We start from the raw sequence: 12405 nt of genomic DNA, 5'->3' as shown, positions 1-12405 counted from the left end.
TGGACAAAAGTTTATATGATTACTCCAATATCCAATGCATATTATAATTCCACGTCATAGATAAATAACAAGTACAAATTCAGTGATCCAAATTACAATCTAAGATGATACATACAAGATTGCATCATAAATAGTATATGATGGCGACATATACATAAGTATCTACATATATTCATTCGTAAATAAAGTTTTACAAGATTTTCCAACCTTCACCTGAAACCTCTTCTTTGAATAACAATATGTTTTTCTATGGGCCAAAATATTAAAAACGAGATGATATGCAGAGTAACATATCCAAGTACTGAACAAAGGTTAGAGTAACTTAGTTTTAGTTATAAATGGCAGCAACAGGCCTCATACTTCTATTTACATCCTTTCAAGAACGACTACAAATCTGAACACCACTTGGTATATGTGGATTGGAGTCTCCACCAGATACAATGATCAGTTGGGAGTTTGGGGCATTATGAGTAAACAGATTGTGAGCTAAGTCTGAGGTTCTGATCACAGAAAGGGGAATCAAGTTAGCTCCAAGCTCAATCAGCTTTCACAACGACAATGTGCAGAAAGGAAAAAACTGCGGAAGAAATCTAGCGAGACAGGAGGTGAGATATGGGCATCTACATGCAGCATCAATTGGAGTTACAGCTATGCTCCATTGCTGTGAACAATCCATGCCCAGAGGGTTGTCGTTGCTGACTGCAGTGGTGCAGGGAGTCTAGAGCCAAAATATTCAGGTCATGGCGGCCGATTCCACGCTGTGGTCCATCCGGCCCACACACCAATCTTCTGCATAGGCTGAACAGGCTACCATTTTAGATATACTTGCGCCATTACCACAACGCTAAAAACATATACACGTTATAGCCGCCACCGACACATAGCAAAGGGCATGCAAGTGTACCGCACTAGCAATGGCGATGTCAGAACACCATGAAGACGGCGCGGCGAAGCACGCATGTTCATCTAGTAATATATAAGGGATAATATAAACCTTCTACTGCTAACTAGCTAGTCTGATCTAGCGTGGGCCGGGAGCGGTATGTCTGCCAAGTCCTCACGGTACGGTACCGGCTCGTCGTCGTCAACCTTGACACCGACGCTGGCTGCCTTCTCCGCGTCGGCCTTGCAGGAGTCGGCGACGAAGGTAACGACGGTATCCTTCCTGAAGGTGAGGTAGACGACGGCAACGACATAGACGAGCATCAGCGGGAACACGACGATGCCGACAAGCACGTTCGCGTACTTGGGTAACGAATTGCTGATGAGCCATCCAACAAAGCTTGTGCTCAGGAAGTAGACGTTGATGCCAATCAGCATCAGTCCTAGCGTCCAGGAGAAAACGATGATCTGCACACGAAAGCAATTTTGCAATTAGTTTATGTACTTCAGTATGTACTAAATCAGCAAGTACTACATCAACTTATAACATCCGTCAACAAACTATAGCTAGCATTACAATACACTATTTTGTTTGGTTGGCTGTGATTCTGCATTATGCATGTGTGTCTGTACCATACCTTCCTTCCAAAATATAAACGTTAGAAAAAAAACTAAACTAGCTATCTAAAAGACTTATATATCGGAACGGCTTTTCCCCTCCCTCGCGTCGCCTGCTCTTAGGCGACTCGGGGGGCGACCGCGCCGCCAGCTCCAGACCTCTCCCTCATCCCCCATCCTCGCCGCCGCCGGAGGTCACGCCGGACAATAGCTCCAGGCGGTGGCCGGTGATGGTGGCGGCGGGGCGTTTTTTCTCCATGCGCTTGTCGGTGGTGGGGCTCTCCGGTGGCGGCGGCGTGGTTTCGACGGCAAGGCGGCGGCGTGGGGTCATGGTCTCCCGGCGACGAGCGCCTTTCGACGCCGGCTGCCGTGCTCGGCTTCCTCGCGACGGTGGCGCCTCTGCAGTCCGTTTGTGCCCTACGGTTCGGGCCCAGATGGGCTTTGGAGGGCCGTGGAGCTGGCCCCGGCGGCTGCAAGCGCGGGATGCGCGTCTCGTCGCGCCTGCTGCTGGGCACCTTGGCGGTGCTGGCGGCGGGGCTGTGCGAGATGCGGCGGGTCGGCCGGTGGTGCGCCACGGTGCGGCGGCTGGTCCGGGGAGCTCAGGCCTGCGGACGTTGGCATTCGTCTTCGAGTCTCTGCTTCGGTGTTTGTTCGGCGCCCCCTCCTTCGTGGCGTTCCGGCGGCGCCTACGGATGCTCCTTGGCGGTGCTCGACGGCCGCATGCTGCGCAGCCCGGCCTCTCATCTCCGCGAGGTGCGGTGGGTGTCGGTCGTGCTCGCGGAGCTCTCGGATTGGTGGTGGTGGTGGGCTGTGGCGCGGTGTCGGCGCGCCGGGTGGTGATGGTGGTCCGGCCGGCCCTCTGCGGCGGGTGTGAGGTTGCGACTCTCCGCCGGGCGAAAGTCTTGTTACGGCTGCGGCTGGAACCGACGGCGGCGGCGCCTTTTTGGCGTCGTGACCTCCTTGGAGGCGTCGTCGAGGTGGTGTCTTGCGCCTCTGCCGGGTGCTCCGGGGAAACCACGATTCCTCGTGGGATCGGGCGAGGCGACACTTTCCTGTGTCGTGTTGCCTGCTGGGGTCCTCGCCTTGGTTGCTCCATCGGCCGGAGGGTGCTGTGGAGCGAGTTGGTTGTCGGCGTCGACGAGTGGTTTGGATCCCTCGATTCGGCGGTCAGGCGAACACGTCTTCGGTTTAGGTGTGCTCCGGGTGAAAACCCTGCACCGGCCTCGGCCGTTGCCGGTGATGGCGGCGCTCTTGGACGTCGCTTCCCTCGTTGGAGGCATCACTGTGGAGGCCCTCACTGCAAGTTTGTTGTTCGCGTTGTCTGTCCAGTCGGTTTCGTCCTCGGCTTGTCTTCGGCTAGGTGGTGCGCGGCCCCGGGGGTCGGCGTGGTTGTCGGAGCGGCGGCTCCGTGTTTTGCCTCCGCCTTGTCGCGTTTTGAGGTGTTTTTAGGGTGTCGGCCTTGGCCACTAGGGTGGCTAGGCCGTCGGCTCGTGTGGTGCGCGGCCCCGGGGCCGGCGTGTTGTGTTGTGTTGTATCGGTTTTCGGCTAGTTTCCCTCATAAACTGGCCATTCTCTTCTCCTATATCAATGAATGGCAAGTCTCTTGCCTAGTTTCAAAAAAAAAAAAAAAAAAAAAAATCGGAACGGAGTATCATTCATGCACGGAGAACATGGCATGCCGGGGTAACCAAAGCCTCGATTAAGAACCTAAGCTGCTACTCCTCTCTCTCTATATATAGGGTACGATAATGTGATGGGATGCACAATTATTGAAGCATGATCATGCAACGCAGGTGTACGAACATATATAGGTGTGTCCAAAAACAAGCTATAATTAAGGAAACACATCGGATGCTTACGTAGATGGAGTTCTTGTGTGGTCCCATCTTGCTGCTGCTGCTGCTGAACTTCAGAAGGGGGATGAGTGCAAATGGCAGCTCAAACGACAGTATCATCTGTAGGAAATTCAATCAAAGGTAATCAATTATACGTGCCCAATCATTTTAATCTTGTCGTTAGATCCAAGGTCTAGAAGGCGCAGTCTCTTGAATCTACTATACTATTTTGCACTTTTATCGGATGTCCCCGAAGGGACACTATTTTGCACTTTTGGATCAGTGCGTTTGTTAGCTAAGAACTCGCTAGCTGCTAACAAGTGGTAGTGAAGTCGTGCTATATATGTATAGTAGTGGATGGGGCATTATATGTATATGTGTGTTTTCTGACCGAGTGGTGACGGTGACTGGTGCTTCGCAGGTGCTAGTGCAACCACGGTCGTTTTCTCACTGCTAACAATGGTATTGAGGCTCGTGGAAATAGAGACGTGTGTCGAGCATCGTACCGATGCTATGATTATGAGACGTCCGGCGCCATTCGACCCGCCGATGATGGAGACGACTAGGCTCGGCGCAATGGCGATGCAGCGTGTCATCAGGTTCCTAAGCCATGTCTTCATCTTGATGTCCAAGAACCCCTAGGTTAATTACAGTGGAAATGAATTGTCAATTTGTGCTTCAAGATTTATCACACCCTTTTATGAAAACGAAAGATGCAACCGTAGGTGGACAAAAAGTAGAGATTAATGGTGGAGTCCTACTAGGCTTTGCACAAATATAAGATAAAAGATGACAAGTAAGTAAACGGTTCATAATAACTAATAACTGCAAATTGTATCTGAAAATCCTGTATTTGCTAATGTAATTGGTACCTGCATGATGTACTGGCCGGCGTACGTGCCGGTAATGGTGGAGCTCTGTCCTGAGGCTAAGAGCGCCACGCCGTACACAATCGAGCTGGACTTGCCGAGCACGTTCTGAAGGTTCGTAGTAGAAAAATATCAAGATTTGAATAGTTTAAGATTTCAGTTGAGAGAAGAGAATGACAAATTACTCCACTAGTACTAGCTGCACGTTGTGTAAGAATATTTTTCGTACCTTTAGGAGAAAGGAGGAGTTATCCAGGCTGAGATCGCTGCATCTGTCTGCGTCTTCCACCGAGAGGTTCTCCCCGAAGCAGACAGTCCCGGAAACGGAGATGATGGCGATGTTGATGAGCAGTGCAACGAACAGCGCGAAGCCGCTCTCGTAGAGGAAGAACCTACATGCGTCCTGCACATCGATCCAGATCCAATGGAAGAACACCAGCAATATCAGTGTAATGCGGCACTAAATTATCCATGCCTTCTAGCGAATATATACTATTTGTACTACATTTGAAGTCTCCCACCTTGATTCCCCTTACTGACGCCGGCGTCTTCCTTGAGAGCACCAAAGCCGAATGCAAGAACAGGTTGTGTCTGTAATTTATTGGCCAGAAAGCGATATCATGTTTAGTTTAAGTTGATTAATTAGGAGATCAACGATAGATGCCTATAGTAGAGTATGTCTAGTGAGCAGCTTCATACGGCATAACAAGAGCCCCAAGGAGGGCAATGGCGTCTCCGGTGGCGCCGTCTCCCTTGAGTTTGGGGATGAAGAGCCCTTTCAGGACCTCCTTGGCCGGAGGCTTCACTATGCTCAGCTCACCGAAGAAGCACGCCGCCATGACGAACACCAGCATCGACACCACGAACTCCAGCTTGCGTACGCCGTATCTCTGGAGGCCAAGCAGGAGGAGCGTGCTGCTGCCGGTGATGAGAACCCCGATCCACACGGGGATGTGGAACAAGAGTTTCAGAGCGAAGGCCGTCCCGATAACTGCAGACAAAAAGAATGACGGTTAATAAGACGAAGTGAGTAGTTTTTTTTTGCACATGGTAAGACAACTGAGCCACGGCGATGACTGGGTATGAGTTTATTTTCTTGTTAACTCATTCTGGATCGTGACTTCCCCTTTATGTACTTATATGATGTTCAGAGATATGCTTAATTAGCTCTTTTATTTTAGCAACTGTTGACTAACGATAAGCAATTAGAACAAAAAGAAATACCGCCCTCATAGTAGATTAAAAATTGGATCTAATGACATTATTGAAAAACAGTTTGATCCAACGTAGGGAGCCAATGAGCTTAATTGCTTATTTATGACAAAGTGAAATGTGCAAATTTTATCGCTCCCCTGCAGCCTACCTGAGAGAGACCTAAACCCTAGCTGCCGGGCCCCTCAACCCATCTACTAACGGTGGCGGCGGCGCTAGGAATTTCGATCCAAAACGGATGTGGCTGCGTGCGGTGCTCCGGCCATTCGGCGTCACGTAGGAAGCAGCGCGGTGGTCCCGAGGCGAGGTGGATCCGCGCGCTGGTGGCGCGCGATGGGCCGGGTGGCGGGAACTGCTAGCGTGTGGGGTGGGGGATGTGTGTGGTGCGTGCAGCGCTGGGGCGGAGGCTACGAGCAATGCTCGGCACTTCTTGTGGGTCCCCGGACCAGAACTGCGCGCGAGCGCGCTAGGGGGATGTTGTGCTGCCCCGTGCATGGAGGACGCTGGCGCGTTGGCCCTAGATTGAGGGCAACGTAATTGTTGCTGAAGCGTGGCTGTTTTCAGGTTGACTCGGTGGTGTTTCTTCGCGGTATTGGGTGCACCCTAGGAACGCCACCGATCTTGTGTGGTGGCCGACGGAGGAGGTTCATGGCACATTTTGCTCTACTCCGGTCTGGACATCTTGGATGTGCAGTTCTGTGAGGCTTTTTTGGCGGTTGGGAAGGGGATTCGTGCGAAATCTTAGCAACGAATTTCGTTCGGTACAAAGAATGGCGGAGTCTTTGGATGTCGCTCCTCTTCTTGGAGGCATCGTTGAGGAGCCTCCCATTCTCTCCAGAGACAAGGATTTGGTCTCTCGACGTGAAAACCGATGATCCGGTTATGCGGAGGGGCGATGGTGGCGTCTTCGTCGCTTCCGTCTTGAGGGCGTCGTCTTGGATAGTGGAAATGTGGTTGTTTGTTGGCGTTACTCTTCTGCCGGGGTTCGTGAGCGCCGGGGCGGCGGCACCGGATGGTGATTGTGCGCAAAGTGGCCGTCTCGAGTTCCATGACAGGCAACAACTTCATCGGGTGTGGCAGCTCGTTGGCTTGGCATGTGTGACAAGCTCGTGCCGCTTGTGAGGCGAGGTTGTCAGCTCGGTCGATGCATCTCAGCGAAGGAGGTTGGACTTTACGCTGGGGTGGCCGCTCCAGATATTGGTGTGGAAGCCATGTGGTCTGCGGGCGGTTTGTTAATGCAGCATGCTGCAGGTGTCCGGGTCGTGCGGCGTCGCAGCTCGATCGCGACCGGTGTTATGTCATAATGGCTGTTCTACAAGGTGGTGTTGGTGGTCTGCGCTGGGCGTGGCGGAGCAGCTGGATGTCCCGACGGCGACCCCGAAAGTTTGATAGTGTTGAGGGTATCGATTTCGTATCGTGTGGGCGGCAAGGTCTTCTCTCCGGCATGGGTGGGAGGCCAGCTAGTCTCGACGAGTGTGTCATCCGTTGTATTGTCGGTGCGTTTGGGCCGTTAGTGTGTTGTTGCTTGTCTGGGTTTGGCCCTGGCTGTGTCGGTTTTCGTCCACCTTCTTCTAATTAATGGATAGGCAGAGCTTTTCCCTCGTTTTAAAACAAAAAAATGCAAAATTTGAATATGGTATTAATGATCTGACCTTCTGGGATATCAGCAGCGATAACCGCTAGCTCTGCAAGGAGCCATAAGCAGATCATCACGAACTTTGGATACTCGCTCTTGCATATCTCAGCGAGATGCTTCCCTGTATGCATGTGCCCATTAGCATCAATTTACATTTTATTATTTCAAGATCAAGTATAAGTGGCCATTAATAATGTTCCCAGCTTTAATACCTGTCACCACGCCAAGATTAGCCGCTAGTGATTGTATAATCAGTGCGAAGATGAGACCAATCAGAATCACCCAAAGGAGCTACAAGGACACAACGAAGTGGACAAAGCAAAAGACTGAGTTGCATTTTTCTAGTAACGGTCTGGAAACGTTGAAAAGGTCGAGATTTTGTGGAGAAGCTTGATAACGAATGCAAAAAAGTTGTATGATTTCAATAAAAAGCTAAAAAAGTGTCTCCTGATTTTACTGCAAAGTGGATCCTAGTAAAATGAGAAGTAGAATCATCTCAATGAAAATACGAGTCGCTGAAAAATGCACCTCATATCTGTGGTTGGCACCGGCTTGCAGATCAGTTTCCACTGCATCAGTTTCATCACCGTGAGAACTACGCTGTAGAGAGGGAAACAGAGCAAGGAGAAAGCGAGAGAAGGAGATGCTCACAATTTCCAGGATCTAAGTAGGCCAGAGACACCATGAACCCTGGTCCAATATGAGCAAGGAACCTTTTCCATGCTGGCTCCTGTGATGCAGAACCAAGCAAAACAGAATATCATCAAGACAACAAGAAACAAAACTCCATCATGCTCAATCTTTCCTCCATGATGCAAAACAGAAGAATTATTTTGATCTCCCTAGATATAGCTACTACATCTGTTCCAAAATATAAACCTTTTTAAAAAGCTAGTTTCAAAATGGAGGTAACCATTGCTAAACATGGCATGATCATGAGCTTGTGTGTGCCAGAGTGATAAACAGCAATACGACAACTCGGTAGAGAAAACACACCTTAATGAACTGATAACTTTCTTCAAGGTTCTTAGCGTCCTGATCTTGCGCCATGTTGGACCGCCAGCTCTTTCCTCTGTCGCTGCCTGGTGTTTCTCTCTCAATCTCCATTGGCGTCACTCGGGCCGGCTTGGAGAGAAGAACACAGTATGTCTGCCGGCTAGATTGGGAGAAGACGAGTTCGTGGCCTGCTTTGCCACCTATTGTGGGCCTTATATAGAAGGAGTGGAAAGAATTATTAGGTCCAAAGATTAAAGAAAGAATATGTCGGGCCTGTTCCCTTTGTGTGAACGTACAAAACAATTGTCCAGCTGGCATGTGTTAACCAGATCTAACAAGGGATGCCAAGAGTAGTACCCTCTCTACCTTTTTCTGCTAGAGTGTGTTTGCATTCAAGGTCACGGTCACTGAAGCCTTGCCTGGCTATGTCTAGTATCAAGTATTTGAGCTAGGTGAAGTGGATGAGAAGCCAAGTTTGGTAGTCTGGGTATTTTTAGACCGTCTGACTGCCCTGAAACGTACGCGCATAACATAGTAAAAAATGCTGTCATCACTGACCATTGTGTTCTTTAATTACTTCCGTGTTAGTCGCTTAGCGCTCCTGAAGATCGACACCCATCGGAGCAAAGCACACCATCCATGGAGAAGAAGTAAGAGCTAGAGGAAGCTTGCCTACCATTCGCAAGCACCGAGGACTCCGACCCCGCAACCCACAACCGGAGTCTCTCAAGTCATCCAAGACCCAGCCCAAAAGACGTCTTCCGTTTGGCTTATTTCCTGCGCAATTTCGGATTTCACGTGAAATTCCAAGTCAGTCAGAATCAATCCGGAATTCCGAGTCAAATTCCGAATAAGTCGAAATTCCGAACTTATTTCAAGTTTTTAACAAAGAGCTCATGAATTAGTCCGGAACCAACTCGGAAACAGTTCGGAGGATTCCGACTTACCCGGAATTTCACCCACATTCCGAGTTCATTCCGGAATACAAGGATTTGCTATTGATCCGTTTTGGGGCAGCCCATGTATCTTTTTATGACTAAAGTAGCCATGTTCGTGGCTGGCCTATATAAAGGATCCACACAGCTTCTATTAGGGCATCTCCAACCGCGCGACCCAAACCGCGCCCGCGAGTCCGGATGGGTCGAGCCGGACAAAATCCCGGCCCAACGCGGAGACGCACCGCAAAAGCGGACGGCCGCGGCGTCCGGAACGACGCAAACCCGGCCCAAATCTGGCCTAGGTTTGCGTGGCCGCGGATGGCACGCGCCGTCCGCTCGCGTCCGGGCGCTGGTCGCCTCGTCTCCCTAGGGCCCACCTGTCGGTGACCCGGGAGGCTATTAAATTGGGACTGGAGGGGATCTGGCCCTCCACTCCACTCCCCACTCCACTCCCGCAGCGAAACCGCCGCCATGGCCCCGAAGCGACGGTTCGTTTCCGGAGCCAACGACGACGAGGCGAGCAGCAGCCGCCATCGTCCGCCGGCGCTATGGCCTTCCGGAGGAAACCGAGGCGGCCTCCACATCGGAGAGGCCGCCCGCGGCGGCGCGGCATTGCCGCAACCGCCGCCTCTGCTGCTCGAGCCCAAGCCCGAGTCCTCGGAGGAGGTCCCGGACCTCCGCGCCGCGCTGCTCATCTCGGCGGTGGAGGAGGACGCGAAATGGCCGCACCTCCATGCGGCCATTCGCACCTCCGAGATGGAGGAAGCGGCCCGGCGGGAGGTCGAGGAAGCGGAGGGCTGGGAGCTCTACGCCCAGGCCCACCAGGCGCGACGGGAGGAGGAGGAGGCGGCGCGGCGGGAGGAGGCCAGGCGCCGCGCTGACGAGGAGCACCGCGAGGAGCAGCGGCGGCGCCAAGAGGCCAGGCGCCGCACATGGCAGGGGAGGGAGCATCGCCTCAGGGAGGAGGCGCTGCTCCGTGCGCCGCCGCATCCTCGGGTGGCTCCGGACCCCCACTCGGCCTGGGAGGAGGCCCAGTGGTCTCCGTGGCCGGAGTCCCCGGCACGGTCGAGCCATAACAGTGCCTCGCCGCCCGGGGACGTCGTCCACGATGACGACGACGCCGACGATGCCCACAGGGGCTAGGCGGCGCACCGGCGGCCACCGTGCCGCCGACCAAACCCTAATAGAGGGTTTTTAGTTTAAATTTAAAAGCCCATATAGGGGCTTCTTTTGTTAGTTATTTGCCCAAAATAGGGCTATGCACAAATTTGCCCAAAATAGGGCATATGTTTAATCAAATTTCTTTTAAATTTGCCATTTTTCTTTTGTTTTCGTGTTTCTCCGCTTATGCGCTGCGTCCTCGTGTTGGGCGCAGCGCGCGACCCAAACGGACACGCGGACGCGAGCCGCTGTCCGCGTGTCCTCTCGGCCACCCAAACGGCCCAAAACGGACGGCCCAGCGCGTCTATTTGGGTCGCGCGGTTGGAGATGCCCTTAACCCTTGACTAGGATATGAGAATTAGACATGACCTTTGCTCTTGCCCCATGTGGGAACCCATCTCCGTAGCTAATCCCTATTGAGTTGTATCAAGGCACATCTCTACGCTTGGTCTTTTTCATCTAGTAAACTATATTGCTTGGATCTTTTGCTTTGCAATCTCTTTGCTAGTTGAAATTCTACCTTTTGTTTGGCAATATCTTGGAAATAATTATACCCTTTGGAGTTTATTTTCTTGCAACTCTATTGACTTGGTGAATCAGGCCCAACGAGGAAAACCGATATACGTTAGTGGCGTGAGTTTGTATCTTCATGTTCTTCGCGTTCATCGCTCTCCCCTCGAATTCTCCCTCACCACATAATCAATCCGTGAGATCGGGCAACACAATGTCATTAAGGCCACATCATATGGTATCAGCAGGTCTAGGTTACCATGGATTTGACCCCCACAATCTCCAATTTGTTTTCTTGAAATTATCCAAAAATCCCCCAAAAATATCCAAAAAATATCCTTGGGCAAATCTCTTGATTTGATATAACTTCGTTCGTCACATTTGCCATATTTTTCTTATTCCCCATGGATTTAAGGTTTCAAGCTCCAAAATTCGGAGTGCAGAATTCGTGGCCATGTTTGATAGCTACCTTACTTTCCGTTTGGATAACTCATTATATGTTAGGATTTTTGTGTTACGTGTCTTGTGTCTTCAACAAAGCTTTTGCAACAACACAACCAGGACGACACCACGTATTCCAAGCGAGCCATTGACACCATCAATCGCCCCATCTTCATGTCGATTCGGTCTAACTTCAAATAGGTATAACTTGCATTCGACCTTGTAACCAACCCATCTTCCTTGTCCATATCTATACATGATCACTATGCAACAAACTTAGAAGGTAGTGATGACCGAATGACTCATCATCAACATTGGCTAGCAACTCAAGCCATCAAGACCAATTTCGAACGCATTGTGTTAAGGATGAATGAAGGTTTCAACTATTATGAAGGGAGACTTCAAGAACAACCATCCGAGATGAACAAGAAATTGCAAGATATCAAGGATGTCATTGCAAACCTTGGTCGACGCCGCCTCAACCGCTCAACGTCATCAAGCTCGTCGTGAACTCATAGTTCAGGGCGCCATGGTGAACGATTCGAGTGTCAACATGTAACATCGATCCCAAAATCTATGCATTCCAGGTTCACGCATTTCAAAATGTCAGCATCAAAGGTTTCAGTTTTTAAAGGATTTAGTTGTTTTCTTGCATTAAAACTTAAATCCTATTTATAGAATTACTAAATAGCCTATTAGGCCAAATGCATAAACATGTATCCATGTGTTTTGTTTGGGTTTTTCCATTTTGTATAGTTGTACTGAGAATTTTGTGAACTTTCTGTATTTTATTTTGGTTGAATTGGAGACCTAAAACTACTGGTAGAAAATAAGATAGAAAATAAATAATTAAGAGAAGGGGGAACCGGCCGGGCCAAGTAAACCAACGAGCCCCATCGACCACACGGCCTAATTGGCCCAATGCCTCCAGACGAAATTAATCCAGCGCGTGCACGAGACGATTTGGAAATAAATTCCGCGAAAATCTCACATAACTCATGCCACTTTCCACAATTTTAGCCCCTATAAATACCTCCCCCCTCCGTTTTTTACCTCTAAAAAAACTAATTTTTGTGCCGCCAGGCCCAAAAAATTCTCGTTGAATTTGCAATCATCGCAATTGCTGACCTTCAGAGGTTGTAATTGTCGGCGGCTCGGAGGCCCGCGCCCCCTTTTTCTATCAGCTCATTTCCTCTTAGACCACCTCTTCATCTCATTGCTTTTCCGCCATCTGCAAAGAAAGCTTACGCTCGGAAATCGTCACCAAAGTACTGCCGGAGACGGAGAAGACCAACCGCACCTCCCCA

At 50.5% G+C, this 12405-nt stretch overlaps 1 protein-coding gene across 1 annotated transcript; it reads right to left on the bottom strand.

The window, feature by feature from the left end:
- Window positions 1–887: 887 nt before the first annotated feature.
- Window positions 888–8215, bottom strand: LOC124675293 (metal transporter Nramp5-like). The gene is made up of 12 exons (XM_047211358.1): window positions 8049–8215; window positions 7704–7782; window positions 7581–7621; window positions 7265–7343; window positions 7069–7173; window positions 4904–5195; window positions 4726–4795; window positions 4434–4607; window positions 4208–4312; window positions 3842–3973; window positions 3360–3455; window positions 888–1350 (listed from the first exon to the last, which is right to left on the bottom strand). Exons 1-12 carry the CDS (start codon window positions 8157–8159, stop codon window positions 1012–1014), a joined length of 1623 nt encoding a protein of 540 aa, XP_047067314.1. The 5' UTR covers window positions 8160–8215; the 3' UTR covers window positions 888–1011.
- Window positions 8216–12405: the final 4190 nt, after the last annotated feature.

The sequence above is a fragment of the Lolium rigidum genome, chromosome 7, assembly GCF_022539505.1.
Source record: "Lolium rigidum isolate FL_2022 chromosome 7, APGP_CSIRO_Lrig_0.1, whole genome shotgun sequence".
Classification (NCBI taxonomy): Eukaryota; Viridiplantae; Streptophyta; class Magnoliopsida; order Poales; family Poaceae; genus Lolium; species Lolium rigidum.
Note: the sequence above shows the minus strand (reverse complement) of the source record. Positions and strands in the feature narration are given on the sequence as shown.